The sequence below is a fragment of the Cetorhinus maximus genome, chromosome 16, assembly GCF_964194155.1.
Source record: "Cetorhinus maximus chromosome 16, sCetMax3.hap1.1, whole genome shotgun sequence".
NCBI classification, from domain to species: domain Eukaryota; kingdom Metazoa; phylum Chordata; class Chondrichthyes; order Lamniformes; family Cetorhinidae; genus Cetorhinus; species Cetorhinus maximus.
In genome coordinates, this window is record NC_135894.1 from 18990401 (window position 1) to 19016615 (window position 26215).

General features: G+C 40.5%; 1 protein-coding gene across 7 annotated transcripts in view; it reads left to right on the forward strand.

Annotated features, from left to right (window-relative positions):
• cab39l (calcium binding protein 39-like) overlaps nt 1-26215 on the forward strand; it is a 78201-nt gene that overhangs the window by 45986 nt on the left and 6000 nt on the right. For all 7 annotated transcript variants that reach the window (XM_078559457.1, XM_078559459.1, XM_078559458.1 and 4 more), the window contains 5 exons: nt 1200-1318; nt 4785-4953; nt 11970-12029; nt 12164-12229; nt 17639-17782. In XM_078559457.1, the coding sequence (XP_078415583.1) occupies nt 1200-1318; nt 4785-4953; nt 11970-12029; nt 12164-12229; nt 17639-17782 (558 nt within the window). The remainder of the gene's footprint in view (nt 1-1199; nt 1319-4784; nt 4954-11969; nt 12030-12163; nt 12230-17638; nt 17783-26215) is intronic.

Here is a 26215-nt window from a genome sequence, read left to right on the forward strand (position 1 = left end):
TCACCACTGAGACTCACTTTTTATTCCAGAGTGATTAATTAATTGAATTTAATTTCTCCCAGTTGCTGTGGTAAGATTTGAACTCATGTCCTCGGACCTTCTATTTTGTCCGCTTCTATTTATTTATTGATAATAAGGGAGCAGCAACAAATTATTCAGCTAAAGAAGTTGAATATTTATGATGTACATACAACTCTCAAGCAATTAAACCATTCAGTGTCACAGTTCTATTTACAACTATGGCTTAGCTTCAGTATCTCATACCAATTCCACAACCAAGAATACAAGTTGTATTAATACAAGTTCAAGTTTAACATCTCTGCTTTCAATCCTATCCCTCCAGAAATGAATCCGTGCTTGATTTACTACGGACTCAAAATGCTAACTCTGTCTCTCTCTCCACAGATGCCAGACCTGCTGAGTTTTTCCAGCATTTTCTGTTTTTATTAACCTGCCTCACTACTTTCATTGATTTGTCTATCTGTGCCCTGAGATTCCTCTGTTCCTCTACCCCAGTTCCAAAGGTCACCTCTATTTTTCCCATAAAAATGCACCAACTTAGATTGATATTGAAAGATTCGTGAGAGACCAGAAGAGAAAAGCCAATGAGAAAATGAGCAGTATGAACAAATAACTCACTTTATATTACCACTATGCTACTGTCACCCTACATTACTATCAGAGTATTAGCCAGAATCACCTTTCAACAAATTAAATTAGTGGGAAGAGACCATGATCTGTGGAAGAAGCCAGTTTGATGAACGAAATGACCTACCCCCAAAGCACCCTGTAACCTCATTCAGTGCTTTATGTTCTCAGGTATATAAGGTATTCGTTGTAGTGCCAAATGTGACTCAAAACTCTGCAAGGGACAATATCATTGTAGTTTCCCTCTTTAAATGACATACACATTCAAAGAATGAGCAAGACAATATCCTAGGTAATAACATGCACTATTCTTTTGAACACTTGTTAAATAGACACCCTCCATATGCATTTGAAGCTTTATTGTTTGGAATTAGTACTGCTTAGTCTTAGTTTTACTTTATTTTGCTTATTGATTATTGTTTATTGGTTATTTTGAAATGTTAACTTGTCTCGTCGAATGACTGCATTTTCATGTGGTTATAATTATTTTTAAAATAATACAATGCAAATTTCAGGCTTTTAATTTTGTGACTATATATTTCATGAAATAGGGTAAAAAGGATGTTACCCAGATCTTCAACAACATTTTGCGGAGACAGATTGGTACTCGCACTCCAACAGTGGAATATATATGTTCCCATGAGCAAATCTTGTTTATGCTGTTGAAGGGGTACGTATTATCCAATAGTTTTCTAAAAGGATTCAATATAATATAAATGCTGAATGCACATGCTTCAAAGTTATAATGGAAATATAATGTGGTATGAGTGTCCATGAGCTTTTGGTACAAGAGGAAGGTTGTCAATAAGATCGAAAGCTATTATTTTATTTCAATATTTTGGGCAATATTTTACAACAGATACTTGGTATTCTTGGAGGCCCTTATTTAGAAAATTGTATGTAAAGTCGGTCTTAATTCACTGAGATTTTGAAAGATAAGGTGTGAATCTGCTACCTGATAGGACTGGAAAATTCACTGACTACTGATGAAAATGCAGGCCCTGTCAGTGATGAATTGTGCCTGCAGATTTTGCATTTCAGAATGTGAAGTATCTTTCATTTTGCATTATGTGACACTGTTGCTTGACTTAAATCATACTGGATGACCCTTCTATTCATTTTTCTTAAACTAAAGAACCTTTGAATGAAAAATCATAGTCTGGTATCTTTCGACAGCCAAGTATGACTGAATTTAGGTCCATATTCAACCTGAGTCCATATGATAACATATAAACTACTGCTTACAGTTTATGGCACAACTTCTGTGCTGCTGCTTTGTAACACACAAGCATGACACACAGTTTATATATTTTGATTTTTGACTTAGAGGTGCAGCCCCCACCACTTTTATAATGGGCATGCTGCTTTCAACATAAATTTCTCGGTGTAACCAGGAAAATTTAAAATCGCGCAGAGGGAGTCTTCCCCCTCCATCTCTCCATTTCCCACTCTTAAGTGCCTCAGTTCTGGAACTCAAATGGAAAATGATCAACTCTACCTGGAAGAGAGAGCTATCGAGTATGTGTTAAGACACCAGAGCAATGCTCATCTATTATGGAGAGTTTAACAGGACTGAACTATGCAGTGGACTGATAATTTTCACCTCTAGTTTAGGATTGAAATGACATTGCAATGGAAACTATTGTGTGCCAGCAATCCAGCAGGTAAACGCAGCTGGAGTTTCAACAGGATGTGACTGAAATCTTTTATCTTTGTCATTTGTTTGTAAGCAACAAAGGTGGGAGTTCTAGAGGCCATAGGGTGGGGGGTGGAGGGGTCATGTGGGGGAATGACTGAAGCTGGCAGGGCTGCTAGAAGGTATTTAATGACAGGTAATCATGTTTTAATGATGTACGTACATCTATTTAAATTGCCCAAAATAGTCAACCTGCTTAATATGCTTAAGATGTTGCCTTTGTAATTGCGCTTGTGGTAGTGACTACAGGTTAGTGCCATTTACTTGACATAGGTGGCTGTCTGCGAGAAGTGACAAGGGTGCAAGTCTTAGGGAATTTAATGCTAAAAATGTCAGATAATTTTGGGTCAGCATTTCTGACCGGAGTAAAGTTCTTTAGTTTATTTTTTTAAGTAAACAAGCATCTTTCTTTCTGTCATTTACTTGATGGTAAGCTTCAATATAAACTTAGAACCTTTTATTTCACATGCATTATCCTCACAAAGTTCTTTGGGTCATGATCTAAATGGGGCAGGGGGTTTGAATTATAGTGAAAGAGAGAGATGTTTCTGGCTTTTGATGGAGTGGTTTTCTATTCCCATCCCTTTGTCAGGTTCACTGATGTGTATGTCCAGCTTGGTCTTAAAAGCCTCAATGCTGTAAGACACCCATGTTGTTTGTGAAAAATCAGACCGGTCGTTCGGAATCGTGCAATATGCTTGTCCTAGATCAGCATCCTCAGTGGACACTGGTTTGTGGTGGGATAGTTGGGAGTAGAGGAATTCGAACTCAGCTGAAACCAATTTAAGGTTGTCAGCCAGGCTTGCATTGTGGCGCATTTGCGTGTACCAGAAGCTACATATATTAATACACAGGGCCCTGTTCTTTGCAGACAGAACATGTACACATATTGGACTTGTTTGAGCTAAACAAAAGAAGTGCTAGCTATTCACTGGTTCATTTCTCAGGGCAATGCCTTGACCAATCACAGTCAAGCTGCTTGGTTTAAAATTTCAAACAATGCTTGGCAGTTAACTGTCAGCCACCATTAACTGGTGCATTCTACATGGCAACACCTCTACCAGTCAGACTCCACTTGCCAACCAATCAGCATACTTCTCATACAGTGTAAACTTTTTGCTTCCCCTGACATTGGTTTTCTTGTGATTGTCCTAATGAATGCAAGCCAAAAAGCTTTGACAAAATATCTTTTTTCAGCAATACTCAAGTTCTGCACTACCAAACGATTATTTGTAGCAGTATTCTTCTTGAGTTCTCCGCCCAAAGGCAGATCCTTGGCAATTGTTTGCCAAACCATGGAAAAGTGCCGTGATTTTTTTTACTATTCAAAAGGCAAGGAGCCAGGTCCCAAATCTACCTCAGCTGGAACAGGGACCAAACCCGTGCTGTTGACAGTTATATGATCCACACGTTACATGTCTAGCCAACTGAGCTAACCAGCCCCAGTAGCAACATTAACACTGCACATATTTGCTTGGTCTTCAGTCTAATTTTGTAGAAATGTTGTGAGAGCTCTAAAAGTCACCCTGTGGCATTAGCCCTGCTTTTGTGCATGTGTATCTTCAAGCAGGTACTGCATTTCAGTCTTCTCCATTTCATCTTTTGACTCATTCTGGGGCCATAAGTGTTTCATGGCTCTTGTGCTATAAATACAGTATAGGCTTGGCAAAATGCAAGATACTGTCCTGCAACCCTTGTGCTATAGCTTTCACCTGCAAGTAAAAATGAAGTCGAGGAGGCACACAGCAGGCATATCATAATTTGGAAGGAAAATCTAGATGATTATTTTAGGTGTTTTGAAAGGACAGTTTTCAATTTTTTTGTATGCTCAGCCAAAGTGAAAGCGGGCAAGGGAAAAATATAGGGAATGGAAAAGGACTTAAAATACTATTAGGCCTAATTTCTTTTAATCAAGATTGTTGTTAATCCACAACTGTGATTGCTAGATGCCACATTAATATAGTCCTTCAAAGAAGGATAATTATAGGGATAAATGGCAAGCTGCTGTGCTATTGGGGATAACTTATACCTTATCGATGGGGGGAAAATTCAAGATGGCTAGCTGCTGCATAAGGATAGCTGTTCTGTGCATTTTACTTCAGGTCTTTATGGACGGGCTTCATTCTGTAGAAGCCAAAAAATCCATATTTGTTTATTTTCTGTTTTCTTCCCAAGTCCCAGTATGATGATGTTATTTATGTTGTTCCATATCTTTGTTATTCTGTTTATTTTCAGAAAATTATTATTGGGGATGGTTCCTAAGGGAAAATTAAAAAGGGGGGGATACATAGCACTTTGCGTCAGTGAAACACTAATGGTTTCCAAGCCTGGTGTTTTTAAATATTTAAAGTTAGTGTTTTAGTCTGTGATGCTGACGATAACAAACTTTGATGTTTGCACTTTGAGAATCTTCCAAAGTATTTACTTTTCTCTTGTTCAGGTATGAAACGACAGAGATTGCCTTGAACTGTGGAATCATGCTGAGGGAATGCATCAGACATGAACCACTTGCCAAAATAATTCTTTATTCAGAACATTTTAGAGATTTCTTCAAATATGTGGAAATGTCAACATTTGACATTGCTTCAGATGCCTTTGCTACATTTAAGGTAAATTATTTCACTTAACAGCTTCATTAATTTTGTCATATTTAAGTTTCCATTCTTTTGTCATGCAGGCATACTAACTGTTGCATTGTTGATATTTTACATGCTATTGTGACCTTGCTGTTGCTCCTACTTGCACAGGATTATAAATTCCCATTTATCTTTTGGATCCTTCCAACCGGTTTCTGCTGCTGCCACAGTACTGAAATAGCTCTGATCAAAGTCGCAAATGACTGAGACTGTGGCAAAAGTAAACTATCCCTCCCCTTCCTTCTCAACTTCTAAGTCTCTAACACAGTTGACTACAACATCCTCCAACCTTTTCCCACTGTTTTCAGGAGGGTGGAACTGCATTTGCCTGGTGCCATTCTTAGTTGGGATCAACTGCAATGGCTTCTCTTCCTGCTCTTGCAAGGTCACTTCAGTTGGCTCCTCAAGATCTATCCTTGACCCCTTCCGATTTCTCATGTATGTGCTGCCTCTCAGCAATATCAACAACAACATATTAGGTTAAAGTCGCTATATAAATAAAATGTCCCAGGGTGCTTCACAGGCGCATAAGTATGACACCAAGCCACATAAGGAGATAGTGGATTAGATAACCACAACTTAGTCAAAGATGTAGATTTTAAGGTGTGTCTTAAAGGAGGAAAATGAGGTGGAGAGGTGTAGGGAGGGTATTCCGGAGCTTAGATCTTAGGCAGCTGAAGGCTTGGCCACCAATGATAGCGCGATTAAAATCGGAGATGTGCAAGAAGTCTCAATTAGAAGAGTGCAGATATCTTATAGAGTTGTGGAGCTGGAAAGATTGCAGAGATAGGGAGGGGGTGAAGCCATAGGGAGGTTTGAAAACATGGATGAGAATTTTAAAACCATGATGTTTTTTGACCGGGGGGTCAGCATAGGTCAGTGAGCACAGGGATGATGGGGAAATGGCATTTGGTGCCAGTTAACACACAGGCAGCAGAATTTTGGATGACCTCAAGTTTATGGAGTGTTGATTGTGGGTGAACAGTGAGGAGTGTGTTCGAATAGTCAGATCCAAAGGTAATAAAGGCACGAATGAGGGTTTCAGTAGCAGATGAACTGAGATGGGATGAAGTTGGGTAATGTTACAAAGATGGAAATAGGCAGTCTTAATGATTGCATGAATACGAGGCGGGAAACTCATCTCTGGGTCAACTAATGTTGTGAATAGCCTGGCTTAACCTCAGTTTGTTGCCAGGGAGAGGAATGGAGTCGGTAGCTTGGGAAAGAAACTTGAAATGGGGACAGAAAACAATGGCTTTAATCTTCCCAACGTTGGAAGAAATTTCTGCTCATCTAGTGTTGGATATTGGTAAGTAGTCTGATAATTTGGCAGTGGTGGAGAAGTCAGAGTTGATGGTAAAGAAGAGCCGGGTTTCACCCGTGTACGTAGAATCATCGACTGGTAACAGAAGAGAAGGAAGCCAGTTAGCCCAAAAAGCCTGTGCAAGAATGACTCATCCAGTTCCACTCATAAGGTCATAAGAAATAAGAGCAGTAGGCCATTCAGCCCATTGAGCCTGCTCCACCATTCAATAAGATTATGGCTGATCTGATTTTAGCTTTTAACTCCACTTTTCTGTCTGCCCAATAACCCTTGACTCCCTTGTAGACTAAAAATCTGTCTAAATTGGCCTTGAATATGTTCAATAACCCAGTTTCTACTGCTCCCTGTGGAAGAGAATTCCAAAGACTAACTATCATCAGAGAGAAAATATTCCTTTTCATCTCAGTTTTAATTGGGACACCCCTTATTTTTAAACTGTGCTCCCAAGTTCTGGATTCCCCCACTAGGGAAAACCTCCTATCAGCCTCAACCCTATCAAGCCCCCTCAAAATCATGAATGTTTCAATAAGTTACTTCCCCCCCCTCCTAAGCTCCAATGAGTATAGGCTCAACCTTTTCTTATAAGACAAATCCCTTCATCCCAGCTTGCGGCCTAGTAAACCTTCTCTGAACTGCTTCCAATGTAAGTATGTCCCTCAAGTAAGGAGACTAAAGCAGTACTCTAGGTGTGGTCTCACTAATGCCCTGTACAGTTATAGCAAGACTTCCCTTACTTTTGTACCCCATCCCCCTTGCAGTAAAGGCCTTTTCCCCATAACACTGCATTTTTTTTTCTCTGCAGGTAATTACCCAATTCCTGTTTGAAAACCATAACTTACCCTGCCTCCATCACAGACACAGGCAGTGAATTCCAGATCCTGTCCACCCATTCATAAAAAAAAATTTCCTTGCATCTCCCTGGCTTTTTTTGCCAGTTGCCTTAAATCGGTGTCCTCTGGTTCTTGATCTTACCACCAATGGGCACAATTTCTCCCTATTTACACTGTCTAGACTTCTCATCATTTTGAACATTTTGATCAAATCTCCTCTTAATCTTCTCTCCTCTAAGGAGAACAGTCCCAGCTTCTCCAATCTATCTACATAACTGAAGTCCCTCATCCCTGGAGCCATTCTCGAATCTTTTCTGTACTCTCAGGCCTTCACGTCCTTCCTAAAGTGTGGTGCCCAGAACTGAATACAATAATCCATTTGAGGCCAAACCAGTGTTTTATACAGGTTTAATATAACTTCCTTGCTTTTGTACTTCATTAATAAAGCAGAGGATCTTGTTGCTTTATGAACTGGCTTCTCAACCTGCCCTGCCACATTCAATGAATTATGCATGTATACCCCAGTCCCTCTGCTGCTGCACTCTCTTTAGAATCATACCATTTATTTTATATTGCCTCTCCTTGTTCTTCCTATGAAAATGAATCACTTCACAGTTCTGTGTATTAAATTTCATCAGCCACTTATTCCACCAACCTGTCCTTTTGATGTTCTACATTATCCTCCTCAAGTTCACAATATTTCCAAGTTTTGTGTGATCTGCAAATTTGAAATTGTGCTCTGTACACCTGAGTCTAGGTCGTTAATATAGATCAAGACGAACAGGAGTCCTTGCACCAAATCTTGGGGAACCCTGCTGTAAACATTCCTCCAGTCCAAAAAACCATTTGCTACTTTTCTGTTTCTTGTCACTTAGCTAGTTTCGTATCCATGCTGTTACTGATCCTTTTATTCCACGGGCTCTAATTTTGCTGATACGTCTGTTATGTGGCACTTTATCAAATACCTTTTGGTAGTCCATGTGCACTACATCAACTGCATTATCCTTATCAGCCTTCTCTGTTACCTGTCATCAAAAACTCAAGCAAGTTAGTCAAACACAATTTACATGTGAAAACTAATGCTGTGGTTTTGGGCGATGTTACCGAGGGGTAGCATGTAGATAAGAAATAGAAGGGTCCTAAATATATACCCTTGGAGGGGGGCATTAGAGATAACTGTGTGGGAGCATAAGGAGAAGCCATTGCAAGTGATTCTCCAGCTACCATAGGTAAGAATAGAACCAGATGAGAGCAGTTCCATCAGCTGAATGACAATGGAGAGGCATTGGAGGAGGATGGTGTGGTAAACCGTGTCAAAGGCTGCATACAGGTCAAATAGGACATGGAGGGAAAGTTTACCTTTGTCATAGTCACCTAGGATGTCATTTGTAAAAGCTCTTTTGGCACTATGGCAGGGGCATAAATTGGAGAGATTCAAATGTGGAGTTCTGGGAAAGATGAGAACTGCTTTGGGAAGTGACAACACATTCAAGGATTTTGGAGAGGAAAGGGAGGTTGGAGATTGGTGGTTTGCAAGGATGATGGGGTCAAGGATTGTTTTTTTTTGAGGAGGGAGGTAATGACATAGATTTGAAGAAGAGAGGGACAGCACCTAAGGAGGGAAAGTTGAGTGATCTACAGTTTCTTGAGAAAAGGATTGTGGGAGCTGATGATGGTTCTCATGGACAGGGTGAGCCTAAAGAGGGAATGATGGGAGGGAGATGGGAGAGAAACTAGAGAAAGATGTGAGTTTCAGGGCTATGGCAAGGGGAAGCATGATAGGATAGGAAATTTGGCCTGGTGGGCTAGTGGAAGGGAGGGACGTGGCAGAGGCAGTTGATTGAATGGTCTTGCGTTTAGTGACAAAGAAGTCCATGAGCTCCTCACACTTATGTTGGAGGTGAAGGTGGAGAGCTCAGGGGAGAGGGTTTTAAGAAGATGGTTTGCAGCAATTAGAAACCTTAGAAAAGTTACGAGGCCAATCAGCCCCTTGTGTTTGCGCCAGCCAAAAAAAGAGAACAAAGAATCTAGCCGCTCATTTTAAACCCACTTTCCAGCACCTGGTCCATAGCCTTGCAGGTTACAGCACTTCAGGTGCAGAACCAGGTACCTTTTTAAGTGAGTTGAGCATTTCAGCTTCAACCACCAACTTGAGCAGTGAATTCCAGATGCCCACCAACCTCCTGGGTGAAAAAGTTTTTCCTCATATCCTCTCTAATCCTTCTATCAATCATCTTAAATCTATGTCCCCTGCAATTGACCACTCAGCTTGGGGAAACAAGTCTTTACTGTCTACTCTACCTCGGCCCCTCATAATTTTGTGCACCTCAATTAGGTCACCCCTTAGCTGCCTCTGTTCTAAAGAAAACAACCCCAGTCTATCCAATCTCTCCTCATAGCTGCAATTTTCAAGCCCTGGCAACATTCTTGTAAATCTCCTCTGTACATCTCCAGAGCAATTATGTCCTTCCTGTAATGTGACCAGAACTGTACACAAAATTCCAGCTGTGGCCTAACCAGCATTTTATACAGTTCCATCATTACATCCCTGCTTTTGTATTAAATACCTTGTCCAATAAAGGAAAGCATTCCATATGCTTTCTTGACCTACTTGACCAACTGTCCTGCCACCTTCAAGGACCTGTGCACATGCATTCCAAGGTCTCTCACTTCCTCAACCCCTCTCAATACCCTCCCATTTATTGAATATTCCCTTGCTTTGTTTGCCATCCCCAAATGCATTACATCGCACTTTTCCAGATTGAATTCCAGTTGCCACTTCTCCGCCCACATGATCAAACCATTGATATCATTCTGGAGCCGACAACTATCCTCTTCACTATCAAATACACGCCCAATTTTTATATCATCTGCAAATTTCCCAATCGTGCCTCCCACATTTAAGTCTAAATCAGTAATATATACAACAGACAGCAAGGGCCCCAACACTGAGCCCTGTGGAAACCATTTTCAATCAACCAATACCCTTTGCTCCCTGTCACTTAGCCAATTTTGGATGATTAGTCGCTCAATTCTCCTATTCCTATACTTGCTTGCATGTGGTATTGGGAGTAATCCTGAAATTACTGCTTTAGAGGTCCTTTTCAGTCTCCTTCCTAGCTCCCTAAAGCCTGCTTCCAGGACCTCATCCATTTTCCTACCTAAGTCATTAGTACCAACATGGACCACAACCTCTCGTTGATCACCCTCCCCCAGAAGAATGTCCTGCAGCTGCTCCGTGACATCCTTGACCCTGACAACATACCACCCTGGAGTCATGTCTTGGGCTACGGGAACACCTGTCTGTTCCCCTAACTAACAAATCCCCTATTACTACTGCTCTTCCCTTCCTCTTTCTCCCCTCCTGTACGGCAGAACTGCCTGTGGTACCACAAACTTAGCTCTGACTGCACTCCTCTGAGGAGCCAATGCCGTCACCAGTATCCAAAACGGAAAATTGGTTGGTGAGTGGGACTCCAGGGGACTCCTTCACTACCTGCCTAGTTCTCTTGGATTGCCTGGCGGTCACCCATTCCCTTTCTGCCTCCAGGCTCCTAAGCTGTGGTGTGACCACCTCCCTGAATGTGCTATCCACATAGCTCTCAACTTCGCGGATACGTTGGCTTCATCCACCGCTCGAGCCTGAAACCCAGAGCTCAAAGTTCTGCGGCTGGTGACACTTCCTGCACATGTAGTCATCTAGGACACCGGTAATGTCCACGACTTCCCACATGTGCAATGCCTGTCTTGTAACATGACTGAGCTGTCCTGCCGTGGCTTTAATTGACTTCCCTTGCATTAACTTGATTTTATTTTGGCTTAGTTACGCAACTTTATTATCCTGGCCTCAACTTAACTTTAGTTCCCTATAGCTTGTGTTTCTTACTTAAATGTAAGCAACCCCTTTTAAAAAGAATGAGTTTTTCTAATTCTCAGCTACTTGATGACACTCCCTAACAGCAGTTTCACACCAACCAATGATCTTATGTTTATCCATGATGTTAGGTGCAAGGTGCTGCTGACTGCCTGGCTCAGGGTCCTCCTTTCGCAATCTCCTCTCAATTGTAGCAGAGTAAAGAATCCGGCTGTTACCCTTGCATTCCAGCAACATATCTACACCATTACAAAGACCACCTGTTACCACTTCTACAATAGTACCTGTCTCCACCCCTGCCTCAGCTCATCTGCTAAAATGCTCATCCATGTCTTTGTTGCCCCTAAATTGACTATTCCAATGCACTCTTGGCCAGCCTCCCATGTTTTACTCCAGGTTGCTCAAAACTCTGCTGGTATTCTAATTCGCACTGATCTGAGTTCACCCATCACCCTAGTGCCCACTGAGTTACACCGGTTCCCATTACCAAGATATCTGCATTCATCTAATTCTTGTCTCTTAACCATCTCCAATTTAATCACTCCACCACTGGTGAGCATGCATTTTTCTGCCAACAAGTTTCAGAATTCCCTCCCTGAACCCCTCAACTACTTTCTCTCCTTCAAGACGCTCCTTAAAACTGACCTCTAAGCAGCTTTTGATCATCTCTAATATTTTATGTGGCTTCCTGTCTAATATTTTTTAACGCTGCTGTGAAGGACCTTGTTTAATGTTTTACTACATTAAAAGTGCTTATATAAATGCAAGTTGTTGTTTTAGGTACACTCAATATTTTGGCTCTCAGTTGGCAAGTTCTAAGTACTCCAAACAGATCCTGAGACTTTTATCTTTGAAAGATTCTGGATTGAAGAGCATTAACCCTCTAGCTAGATACAGTTTTTGAGTTGTAAATTATACTTTTCCCAGGTTTAAAGTTAACTTCCGCAATATTTTATTACAGGACTTACTCACCAGACATAAAGTCATGTGTGGACAGTTTTTAGAACAGAACTATGATCTGGTAAGTGAGCAAAACCAATTCTGGTACTTGGCTTTAAAATTCTTTTGCATTTTAATGTTTATTTGCGTGTGTTTAATGAACTTCTAAAAAGAACTGAATTTCTAATTTTGGTCAAATTTATTTTTTCTTTCAAGGTATTTAATGACTATGAGAAGTTGTTGCATTCCGAAAACTATGTGACAAAAAGGCAGTCTTTAAAGGTAACACGAGAAATTTGGTTTAATTGTGTAGCATACTTAATATTTACAAACAAGTGCCAGCATTTATCAAGTTACTTGCTTTGTTCAGATTTCCCTCTTTCTGAAGGTAATCTGATATTTTTTGTAGTCGTTTGGTAGTACAAAACTTGACTATTGCTGAAAAAAGAGACATGCTGTCGAAGCTTTTCATCTTGCACTCATCAGGACAGAATAACAAATCTCAAAGGGAGCAACAATTTATTCTGCATGAGAAGAGGGTGCTGATTGGTTGACAAGTGGACTCTGATTGGTAGAGGTGTTGTCATGGAGAATGCACCAGGGAACAGTTAACTGCCAAGCTTTTGTTTAAATTCAAACCAGGCAAGTCGACTCTGGTCAAGGCATTTCCATGAGGAATATGTGAAACTATCAAGTGAATAGAGTTCAAAAGCAGAAATTATTTTATACTTGGGTAGAAACTTGATCAGACCACACTTGAGTACTGTGCAGATTCCTGATCTGCATATTACAAAAAAATTATAGAAGGACTGGTGAAAGTGCAATAAAGATTTCAAGGTGTTACCAGAACAAAGGGCATAGTTATTGAGAAAGACTGAAACAACTGAGCCTCTTTCCTCTAGAAAAGGAAAGGCTAAGTGGGTGCTTGATAGAGGACTAAAATTATGAAAGGCGTTTGATAGGATGGATGTAGAGAAGAATTGTTCAGCAGTGCCTGGCCGTAGCTAACAGCAGAATTGATACTGTTTACTAACTGTCGAAATATTAGCTTAATTTAGTTTATTTAAAATAAACTTGTACTTACATTTATAAGAAAACATTGTCTACAACTTTGAACATGTTAATACATATCTGTAATGCTTAAAAATAGTAAATTACCACTAAAGCACCATTGTGTTTAAGAATTGGTCTACTATTGTACATTGATTTGGTTAGACATAGGTATGATATTCCACGACCTATTGCATTTTAAGTTCTTAATTAAAATTTTTAATATCTATTAGAGATGTGGCTGGGGACTTCAATCTAATTTTTTTGAGATGGGGATGGGGTGGAATTGATTGACAGCTATAAAATGCCATGGTAGTGGAAGCATTCAGAGACACGCTGTTGAAGCTTTTCACCTTGCACTCATCAGGACAGATGCAATAATGCCAAATTTCAAAGGAAGCAGCAATTTATATCCCTTTGCCTGCAGCGGACAGGTACATGCCTATGAATACATGGAGCTTCTAGCAAGCTTAAGTCTCGCACCTAGTTATGGTTCATGAATCATCATTATTGAATTGTGCAAGGTGCCATTATATTTCCTGTATCCCAATAAAACATTAAAGGGTTTCAGAGGTATTGCTAGGAGAGTGAGTATCCAGTGCTTCTCAATCCATTGGAGACTCCATGGTGGCTAAAAAGTTGCATCATGTTACAGTTTCGTATTGCTGAGTTAACAAAATATCACATCTTTTCTGCTGTTGTACCTGAAAGGATGCAATTTAAATTTTGTAATCAAGTGAAATCTGCTGTATTGATTTTTCTGTCTTTTACATAAATCTGGCTTGAGTTTAGAGCCTAAGTTCCATGATCTGACAATTCACAATTCTGTGAACTAACCATAGTTATCAGATCATAAGGAGTAGGCCATTCATGCCATCAAGCCTGCTCTGCCATTCAATAAGATCATGGCTGATCTGATTGTGCCCTGCACTCCACTTTCCTGCCTGCCTCCATAATCTTTGCAAAAATCTGTCTAACTTGGCCTTGAATTTATTAAATGACCCAGCTTCCACTGCTCTTTGGAACAGAATTCCAAAGACTGACAACCTTCTTGAGAAGAAATTCCTTCTCCTCATCATCTTAAATGGGAGACTCCTTATTTTTAAGCTGACACCTTTTTTTTTAAACTTAACAAAGTTACTCTTCAACCTCTAAGCACTGTTCATAACCATCCTCTGACTCCAAACTTGTCTTAGCTCATCTGCTAAAGCCTCATCAATACTTTTGCCACCTCTAGATTTTACAATTCCTGTGCTCTCCTGGCCAGCCTCCCATCTTCCACCTTACATAAACTTGTGTTCATCCAAAACTCTGCTGCTTGTATTTTAACTCTCACTAAATCTTGTTCGCATGTCACTGCTGTGCTTACTGACCTACAACAGCTCCAAGTCCAACTGCCTTTTTGAAGCCCTCAACATTACTTTCAAAGCCCTCCATGACCTTGTCTCTCCCCATCTCTATAAACCCCTCTAGTCCAACAAGCCTTCAAGATATCTGCACTCCTCCAATTCTGACATCTTGTGCATCCCAGATTTTAATACCTCACCACTGGCGGCAAAAACTGCCTTTGCCCTAAATTCTGGAGCCTCTCTCTAAACCTCATTACTTCTATCTCCTTTTTAAGATGCTCCAAAACCTACTTCGTTGACCAAGCTTTTTCTCACCTTTCTGTTATCCCTTTCTGTGGCTCAATGTCAAAAATGCCTTCATTCATTTTTTCAGCACCTTGGAATGTAAAATGCTGTACAAATGCAAGTTGCTGTATATATAAGTCACATTGTATGTCCTATGGTCCTTTTTAAATCTGTTAATTTAATGTTGTGCTGTATACAATTTGCCTTATGTCTTCATTGCCTTAAATTAATTTTAAATCCCAATGTTATCTTTTGAATTTTATCAGTCTGCTTTCCATGCACCCACTCTATTGAGACTAGCCCTGTCAAAGTCACCAGCAATGTCTGCTGTGACTGTGACCTTGGTGCATGATCATTCCTTGGCTTCTATCCAACATTTGATTAAAGTCAATCATGCCATCCATGGGACTTTTTGTAGTCCCACTCCCATCTGTGCAGATTGCTAGCAGTGTATTCTCCTTCCATCTCTACATGCTCACTCTTTCCTTATTTAAATGTTGCTCTTTGCCAACATCATGCATGGACATCAGTCAGCTTCCGTGTGTACATTGACAGCCACTCTACCTCCATAGCATCATCGTTTCCCTGCTCCACCCTACTGACTAGTAGGGAAGGTTCGGTTGAGGGAGTTAAAAACCTGAAAAACAAAATCCCACCTCCAACGCACCACATTCCTGACCACCATATTATTTACAGTGATGAATTAGACCATGGATAAGACCCCCATTAAAAGCAGGCAGGGGCCTATTTAAGATTCATAAATTGCAGCATGATGATAACCTGATGCCACAATAAGAACACAAAATTTTAATTTCGAAGCAGGAAGAGTCCCTTACTGTCTACTACCCAGTAGAGACTGAAGAAGGTTTTAAAACTACTTGTCTTTGAAATCCTTGTGGGCCAGAAGGATCAGGAATGCTCCATCACCTCCAAGTCCCTCCATGAATTTTTGACTTCCCCCTGTTCCTGATTTTCCATGTTGTATTCCGATATGCAAAAGGGGTGGAGGAAATAAATACAATAATTATCACTAGCGAAAAAGTATTAGGGAAACTAATGGAGCTAAAGGCCGATAAGTCACCTGGACCTGATGGGTTGCATCCTAGGATATTAAAGGAAACAGCTGCAGAGATAGTGGATGCACGGGTAGTAATCTTCCAAGAGTCCTTAGATTCTGAAAAGGTCAATGTAACACCTTCATTCAAAAAGGGAGGGAGTCAAAAACCAGGTAAGTATAGGCCATTTGGCTTAACATCTGTCATTGGGAAAATGCCTATTATAAAGGATGTAATAGAGCATTTAGAAATACATAATTTAATCAAGCAGAGTCAGCATGGCTTCATGAAGGGGAAATCATGCCTGACAAATTTATTAGAATTCTTTGAAGAGGTAATAAACAGGATAGATAAAGGAGAACCTTTAGTAGATTAGTCAAGGGTTATGGGGAAAAGGCAGGAAAGTGGAGTTGAGGATTATCAAATCAGCCATGATCTCATTGAATGGCAGAGCAGAATTGATGGGCCGAATGGTTTACTTCTGCTCCTACATCTTATGGTCTTGTGTCTTCCCTAATCTCAACATGAAAATGGAATCCCTATGCCTCCCCTTGATCCCAATATGATCACCATGCCAAGCACCACTCCCTTGAGTCCCTGGCTGCAGCCTCCTGTGGTCAATGGGTGCTCTTGCCTACTAACCAAGTAGTCAATCTGGTTGGGTATTAGGTGGAAGTCCAGGATGTTTTATTCAAATGAAGCCCAGCCCTGCTGTTAGATTGGCCTCCTTTCAGTTCAACCATATCATCCCTCCTAATCATCACTGTATACTCGACTGTGAAGTTCCTTTGGGATAAATTTGATTATTTTATATACTACATGAGTCTGGCTCAGGGTGTGAAATTCCTTCTGCTGGATGTAGTAGGAACCTTAAGTTCTGGTAAATAATGTGCCACAATAGAGAATACAATACCAAACCTGAAAAGTGAATTTGCACCAGCAAGTGAAAGGTGCAGCTAGAAAAGGATATTTAACCACTTACAGAAGGTGGTATTTGAAGAGCTTGAATTGTATTTATTTACACACACAATAATTGGTGCTATTTCCATTCATTCAAGTTTGTTCAACATGCATTCGTGCATCTCTTATCTGTGGACCACTATCTCTGTCCTAATGCTAATTGCTGTGGAAGAAGAATTTCAGGGAAAACGCTGGGAAATTCTCTCTAAGGCAATTAAGCAAGTTACAGGGATTCCATAATACATTCAATCAACCATGCCAATATTTTCATCCCCATTTCCAATCCATTATGTTATGATCTTCTCTCGAGCATGGAGCTGTATGGTCCTGGAAAAGACTGTTTCCATCCATCAGATTGGTTCAAAGGTCAATCTTACCAAGTTTACTCTCCAACAGCCCTGTCTGCCTAAAATGTATATGTCGCTTTCTTAAGATCTATAACACCCACTTTTCACACTGTCTCTGTGGTTATACTACAGTATTCCACTTAATCCTCATGTTTTAGCTTTATGTTTGCCTTTTATCATCATTCACGAATTCATATCCCTTTGACTTAGAGCTTTTAATATTGAGCATATTTCTACCATCCAGTTTGTTTCCTTCAGAAGTTTAAATATCTCTAGGATCAGCTGTAAACCACTCCCTGTGGTCCTTGTTTATTCTTCTCTCATAGCGAAGGTAACCAATCCCAGTCATGACCTTAGTTGCACTCATTTGTTACACTCTCCTTCACAGGCTGAGGATGCAGACCAGAGCTTTTACAAACTTATCACTTGCTGCAACTCATCATTTTTTTCTGCTAATATCACCATTTATGGTCTTTTATTCATTCAGTTTGGCCTGACTTATGGTTGAAAACATGTTTAATTTTATGGGGGAGCTGTGGAGTGAGCAAGTTAAGCTATGGATCTATAAATTTGAGAATTTGCTTTGAATGCAATATTGTGTTGTGCACTGTTCTTTGACATTTGCTCTTTCTGTTATCTATCAAGCTTGTGGGCGAGCTGCTGTTGGACAGACACAATTTTACAGTTATGACGCGGTACATCAGCAAACCTGAAAACCTCAAGCTCATGATGAATCTCTTAAGGGACCAAAGTAGAAATATTCAGTTTGAGGCATTTCATGTATTCAAGGTGAGTTGTTATGATTATTTATTTCTTAGCAGGCTGATCTGGAATAAATGCAATTTAACCTACTAATAGATTTTTTTGAAAATTGGTAACTAGTTGCTGCATTAAAAGCCATCTCTCTTGAATAAATTCATCCTTTTCAGTCTAGATTGGATATAACCACTTGTTTTAACTGTTGATGAAGGAGGTTGACGGAAGCAATAAATAACCTAATCCCTATGTTTTTCTCGTTTTAAGTTGAGTTGGAGGCTGTGTTTAATTTTTATCACTTGAATGCATCCTATTGAGTTCCATCCAACTATCCATGCGCTCTAGGTTTAAAAAAATTCACCAAGGCATTACTGCTGTTGAGGATTACTAGTTATGAGATACAGTAGTTTTGCCACCAGTAAATTTGTGATGATTCCAGATAATTGCTTTTTTAGTTATCTCCTCCTTTTGTTTCTTAAAATCTCTTCGGACAAGTGTTTAGTCACCTGTCTTGATGCCCCCTCCTTTGACTTAATGTCAGTTTTTGTCTAAGGACACTCCTCTGAAACATCTTTGGATGTTTTGCTGCATTAAAAGCCATGTATAAACACACTTCGTTGTTCAGTGGACTGATAGCAGTCGATCACTGGGGTTTTCTGATGGCCTATAGAATAAAACAATTTTCTGATGTTGCAGTGCCACACAGACCAGAAAACCAAGGGCTTGACTCTCAGTCCATGCTGAGTTACCTTAACTAGGGCAGGGCGTCTGCAATTATCCATGTGCTTTTGAACAGGTAGTGGAATCTGAGTTCACACTGACTGATTGATTGCAAAGCTGAAAATGCAGATATGGGTGCTGAGACCAAGATTGGACTCTGCTGTGAAGTGTGTGAATGCCCTCTCTCCCAGTCAAGTAACCTACTGACACTTGCTGCCTTGCCCCACACATGAGATAGTAGAACAATGTTTTAGATCCACACCCTAGTAATAGTCAATGCCTTAATTGAAACTTTTAAAAAGAGGTTTTAGTTTTGACCTGCTTTGTTCTTTCAATATGAAGAGAATGTATAATTGGGCCTCCTGTGTTCCTTAGAGAAGTGGGGTTTAGTTTTCACACTTTATCAATTCTGCTGGCCTGTTATCACTTCTGGGCCATTGAATTGGAGAAATTCATCCTTTTCAGTATAAATTAGGTATAACTTCTCATCATCTTGACTGCTGATGAAGGAGGTTCTTCCTGTCCTTTCAGTTGTGTTACTTAATTTGTGATTATTTCTCTTTAAAGTGACTTCCAATTAAACTGTGCTTTACTGTAAAAAGCACCTTAAAATGTTTCACTGATGCACCCAGGGCAACAGACAGCAACCAGGAGAAGGGACAGCAGACAAGAAGCAGAGAACTTATAGCACAGAAGGAGGCAATTTGGCCCATGTATGACAACTGAAAAAGAGCTATCCATCCTAGCCCCTTTCCAGCTCTTGGTCTGTAGCCCTGTAGGCAACGGCACTTCGTGCAAATTCAATTTTTTAAAAATACGCTGAGGGTTTTTGCTGCTACCATCCATTTAGGCAGTGAGCTCCAGACTCCTAACACCCCATGGATTTTTCCCATTTCCCTTCTAATCCTTCAGCCAACTACTTTAAACCTGTGTCCCCTGGTTATTGGCCCCTCTGCTTTGGAAATAGGGCATTCCTCTCCAATTTATTCAGGCCGTCATAATTTTATACATCTCAATTATATTCCCCCTCAGCCTCCTGTGTTCCAATGAAAACAACCCAACCGATCCAATCTTTCCTCATAGGTAAAATTCTCCATTCCTGGTAGCATTCTCGCGGATCTCCTCTGTATCCCCTCTAGTGCGATCACATCTCGTCTGCAATGTTATAAACCAGAGCTATACCAGTACTCCGGCTGTGGCCTAACTAGTGTTCTATACAGTTCTAGCATAACCGCCCTGCTATTGAATTCTATGCCTCAGCTAATACAGGAAAGATTCCTGCATGCCTCCTTAACTATTTTATCCACTTGCCCTGCTACCTGCACAAAGTATTCATTAAGAACCATGCCCACATCTTCTGCCTCCAGATAGAAGTTACCTTTTTCGTCTCTTATTGGCCCTACTCTTTGTTTGGTTAACCTCTTGCTCTTTATGTATTTATAAAGCATCTTTGGATTTTCCTTGATTTTGCTTGAAAGTATTTTTTTTTTTCCATGCTTTGCTTTCCTGATTTTCTTTTTAATTTCACTCTTGCACTTTCTATACTCCTCCAGGCTTTCTGCAGTACTGCAGTCCTGATATCTGACATAAGCTTCCCTTTTTTGCCTTATCCTACCTTGCATGCTCTTTGATATCCAGGGGCATCTAGTTAGGAGTCCTACCCTTGCTCTCTCTGGGGGCTTATTTGTATGATCCCGCGCTCTCGCTCCCCTCATTTAATGTCTCCCATGACTCTGACAGTGATTTACCTTCATGTCGCTGTTTCTTGTCCACATCTCAGCTTATTAAAATTGGCCTTTCCCATTTTAAAACATTTACTCTTGCTATCTTTGCCCTTTTCCATAATTACTTTAAATCTGAATGATGACCCCTAGGACCAAAATCTCTTCCATAGAATCATAGAAAGCTTAAGACACAAAGAGGCCGCTTGGCCCATCCTGTCTGCATCAGCCAAAAAACAAGCCACCCAGCCTAATCCCACTTTCCAATATTGGCCCGTAGCCCTGCAGATTACGGCACTTGGTGCATTTCCAGGCACCTTTTAAATTTGAAGGTTTCTGCCTCTACTACCCTTTCAGGCAGTGAGTTCCAGACTCTCTCAACCCGCTGGGTGAAAAATATTTTCCTCATCTCCCCTCCAATTTTTCTACCGATCACTTTAAATCTATGCTCCTTATCACTGATCTATCTGCTAAAGTAAATAGGCCCTTCCCATCCACACCCTTCACAATTTTGTGCATCTCAATCAAATAGAGAGAATAACCTAGCCTATCCAATCTTTCCTCATGACTGCAATTTTCCAGACCTGGCAACACCCTGGTAAATCTCCTCTGTACCCTCTCTAATGCAATTACATCCTTTCTGTAATGAGGTGACTAAAACGGCACACAGTACTCAAGTTGCAGCCAAGCTAATGTTTTATATAGTTCCAGCGTAACCTCCCTGCTCTTATATTCTATATCTCTGCTAATGAAAGAATTCCATATGCCTTCTTAACCACCTGTTCACTGATGCCCCCTTCCACCTGCCCAGCTTCTTTTCTTAAAACTAATCCAGAACTACCCTTCCTTCTTGTTGGACTTGTTACATACTGGCTAAAAAAGTTCTCCTCACTGCATTTCTAAGAATTCTGCAACCTCTATCTTTTATATTGATTTTATCCCAGTTAATATTAGGGTAGTTGAAATCCCTACTCTTACTGCCTTTTTGATTTTGCACTTTCAGAAATTTGCCTACACATTTGATCATCTATCACTGTCTGTCTGACTGTATCCCAGTAGTGTGATTTGTCCCTTTTTCTGTTCCTCAATTCAGCCTATATGGCCTCATTTGATGATTCTTCTAGAATATTATCTCTCCCCACAGCTTTGAATGTTTCTTTAACCAATATTGCAACCCCACCTCTTTTTTTTAATTCTCTACCCTGTCTGAAAGCCCTACAAGCAGGAATGCTGACCTGCTATTCCTGCCTTCCTTTAAGTCATGTTTTAACAGCTGTAGTATCATACTTACAAGTGTCCATCTATGCCTTCAGTTCATCTGTCTTTTTCACTAGACTCCTTACGTGTGACATATGCCACTTACTTCCTTTAATTCTATTTTCTAACCTTTGTTTTATCTGCCTTCCATACTTGTTTACTAATTTTCTGCCTTCCATCTCCACCTTTTATGTTCTCTCTTCTGAATCTATGCTCAGATTACCACCACCCCCTGTCAAGCTAGTTTAAAACTCCTGAACAGCATGAGCCACCTCCCTGCCAGGATATTGCTCCTGGCAAAACTTGTCTGGTTTATACAGGTCTCATCTTCCCCAGAACTGGTCCCAAATCCCCAGGAATCTAAAGACCCCTGGCCCACTCCTGAACCATCTCTCCAGCCACACATTCATCTGTACTATTCTCCTGTTTCTCAGCTCATTTGGGGGGTAACCAAAAGCCCCAAGAAGGTCCTTTTTGAAGGAGGAGCAAATGTAGAGAAGCAGTCTGTTTTAGACAAGGGTTCCAGAGAGTAGGAGACAGGTGACTGGGGCCTTGCTACCAGTGATGGGTCAGAAAATTGGTGGGGGGGAGGGGGAGGGGGAGAGGGGGAGAGGAGAGGTGGGGCGGCGGGTAATGCACAAAAGGCTAGAGTTAGGAATGGAAAGTTAAGGTCAGGATATAGGACTGGAGGAGAGACTACGGTGGTAGGCTGGAGGCCATGGAGGAATTTAAACATGTGCTGGGAGACATTGTAGTTCAGCAACAATATGAGAGGGAATCATAGAAACAGCCCATTGTGCCTCAGCTGGGTCTTTGAAAAGCTACTCAATTAGTCCCATGTCACTGCTCTTTTAACCCTTCAAATTTCCATTTTGAACGTTACTATTGAATCTGCTTCCATCAGCCTTTCAGGCAGTGCATTCCAGACCATCATAACACTGCGTTTATATGAAAACATAATTCTTCCCTCGATTCCTGGCCAATTACCTTAAGTCTGAGTCCTCTGGATTACTGAGCTTCCTGCCAGTGGAAACCATTTCTCCCCGTGTACTCTGACGTTGGCTCAAACAGAACTTAATGCTGACAGGATACGTGAAGCAGGGTTTTCTCAGTGTTTACAGCACTGGCTTAAGTACAACTGAAGAGTTGTGTTGTCAGAATGTGGTTGGGCCGCTTATGCTCCTAATGAGACAACCCATCCTGCATTTTGCACTTCAAAAACTGGATTATGTTTGATATCATCTGGTCCTAAATTACCTGAAGAACAAGATCTCTGCTAAACAGAGAAGTTTTTGAAAAGCAAATCTTTCCTCCCACAATTTTATAAAAATGGAGGTATAGCATAGGGTCTTGTCAAAAAGAGAGAAAGAATGGGAGAGATGAGAATAAAGGGGAGATGGGGTGAACAGAAGTGAAATGTTTAAAATTTTGTAATATTTGTGTAGAATTGGCTTCCTGCTTGTTTTATTTCAGTTGGCATCATGTAACAATTTTTTAACCTGTAATATTAGGGTTTATGTCAATGTTTGAGAGTTGAATTTTTTTTAAAAGAGACCTGGGAAGAACAGCTTGTGGCTTTCAGAAGGGAATTGGATAATTACCTGAAGAGAGATGATTTGCAGGGCCAACGGGAAAAGGCAGGGGAGTGGGATTAGCTGAGTTGCTGTCACAGAAAGCCAGCAGACACGATGGGTAAATGGCCTCCTGTGTTAAAATCATAGAATGATTATTTGATTATACAGTACTCTTAACGTAGTAAAATGTCTGTGCTTCACAGGATTGTTATCCAATAAAATTTGACACTGAGTCACATGAGATAATGGGCCAAATAACCAAAAGCTTGGTCAAAAGTAGCTGTTAAGGAGCATCTTAAAGAAGGAAAGAGAGGTAGTATGATGGAGTGGTTTAGTGAGGAAATTCTAGAGCTTGGAACCTCGGCAGCTGTACGCACGGCCACTATTGGTGAGGCAATTAAAATTGGCGATGCTCAAGGCCAGAATTAGAGGAGCACTGATATCTGAGAGTTGTGGTGCTGGAGGAGCTTTGAGAGGGGGAAGGGTAAGACCGTGGTGGAATTTAAAATTTAGCTGTTTTGCTAGAGTCATTGTAGGCCAGTGTGCACAGGGGTGATGGGTGAACAGAACTTGGTGCGAGTCAACACACAAGTTCTCTGGACATGTTGATGTTCTGTTTTTTATTATATATGAATAAATGCCTTTGAGCTGTAACCAGTCTCCAACTTAATTGTTGTTTCTAAATAATGTTTCACGCTCAACTTAATGTTCAGTTCATAAGAGTTAAATGCTTGCAGCAAACAATGGTTGGGTGTGTGTGTGTTGTCTATAAACTGAGGGTGGAGAGTGCATTCATTATTTTGTCACTTCATGTTCATTTTGCATTAAACAGCATGTAAAAATCCGACAATGGGAGTTTTCTCTAAAACAATATAAAACCACCCCCAACTTTAATGCAAGGACTAACTCGCTTGGGGTTATATTTAGGTAATTTTATTTTGAAGTCCCTAGAGTTTCTGAGAAAACGAGTGTTGTGAAATTAAAACCAAACCATTACTACAGCAAGCAACATAATTCTCTCCACTCATGCTCCTTAGCAGAGATAACATCTCTGAACATGTGACCTTTCAGGAGTTTCTCATTTCGTTCAGTTTTTGTGTACTGCAAATCTGCATGTCCTTTATTTAATTGAGGCTGTTAGTTCCATTAAGTTGTTGCTTATGTTAAGTGGGACAATGTGCCCAAAATTCACCTGATGTAGGAGCAATTACTGCAAAAACCATCACTTGTTTCTTTATAACTAACACTTGTAAAAAAAAATAGCTTGACAAATGTTTGTTTTGCAAATGTTTGTTTTGTTTTGACCGACAGGTCAATTTTAGTTTTGGGGTTGGGGGTTAGAAGAAAATGGCAGATGCATTGTGTTCACATTACTATGCTCCAAATTTGAGATTTAATTCCACAATCTCTCAGGGTACATTTACAAGTTCAAGCTCACTTCCACAATCCTAAATCTATGCTGCATTAAATCTTTAACACTGCACTCTGTGTAGATACTGCTTCCTGTTACTTTTTGAACCAGCAAATGGAAAGTGACGGCATAACTGCCTTGCCCTGGAAAGAAACCTTTCTTCTACCTTGCAGTTAGCGAAAGTGCAGAGTGCTCTTCACATCCATTGTCATAATCAGTGATGGGAATGGGTTACACAGAATGAGATGGTGGACAAAACAAAGTGCATCAGAAACGGCCATTGAGCTGAGGCCACAAGCCAGTGTGATTTTATCTTAATGGGCTAAAACATTGAGTTTCTGTTTTTTATTTATACCTTTTCACAGCCAAGGAATTTGCAAGTCCCAATGACCTTACTCGTGTTTTCTCATAAGTAAGACTGATTTATTTGGAATACAGAGGTGGATTCCTTTATACTGAGAATGTATAGATACTCTATGGTGGTACAATTGACATTTGGAATCTGTTAAGCTATGAAAGTGGTTTGGAGAGCCTGTTAGGTACTCACAATAGTCACACTGCTGTAATTTTATCCTGAAGTGCAATCATTTCTCAAGCATATTGAATCATCATTCAGAATCATAGAACAGCTACAGCGCCAAAGGAGACCATTCAGCCCATCATGTCTGCACTGGATCTCTGTAAGCGTAGGCCTAGTGCCACTCCCAGGCCTTCTCCCTGTAGCCCTGCACATGCTTCCTTTTCGGATAATCCAATTCCCTCTTAAGTGCCTCGATTGAACCTGCCTCTACTATACTCTTAGGCAGTGCATTCCAGATCTCAGCCACTCGCTGCATGAAAAACCTTTTCCTCATGTCACCATTGCTTCTTTTGCCAATTACCTTAACTTTCTGTATCCTTTTGTTGTCGATCCTTCCACCACGGAAACAGATTTTCCCCTGTTCATTCTGTCCAGACCTTCATGATTTTGAACACCTCTATCAAATCTCCTCTGAACCTTCACTTCTCCAAGGAAAACAGTCCCAATTTCTCCAGTCTATCTATGTAGCTGAAGTTCCTCATCCCTGGATCCATTTTCATGTATCTTTTCTGTACTCTCTCTAATGCCTTCACATTTTCCCTAAATTCCAATGCCCAGAACTGGACTGGACACAATATTTCAGTTGAGGCTGACTGTAACCCATTTAGAATTGTATCCTTTCTTCCAATTTCTATATTCTTCTGCATTCTTTCTACCAAAATGAATCACTCCACACTTCTCTGCATAGAATTTCATCTGCCACATGTGTGCCCATTTCACCAACCTGTCTGCTCTTTGAAGCTATGCACTATCTTTCTCACTATTCGCAATGATTCCAAGTTTCGTATCATCCGCAAATTTTGAAATTGTCTTGTACATCAAGGTCTAGGTCATTAATATATACCAGGAAGAGCAAGGGTCCCAACACTGACCCCTGGGGAACTCCACTACAAACATTCTTCCAGTCCGAAAACATTCATTAACCACTACTTTATTTTCTAGTCACTTAGCCAGATTCGTATCTATGTTGCTACTTTCCCTTGTATTCCATGAATTATAATTTTGTTCACAAGCCTGTTGTGTAGCACTGTATCAAATGCCTTTTGGAAGTACATGTACACCCCACCAACAGCATTACCTTCATCAACCCTCTCTGTTGCCTGATGAAAAAAACTCCAATTTCGTTAAACACGATTTGCCCTTAACAATTCCATGCTAGCTTTCCTTAATTAATTCACATTCGCCCAAGTGACTATTAATTCG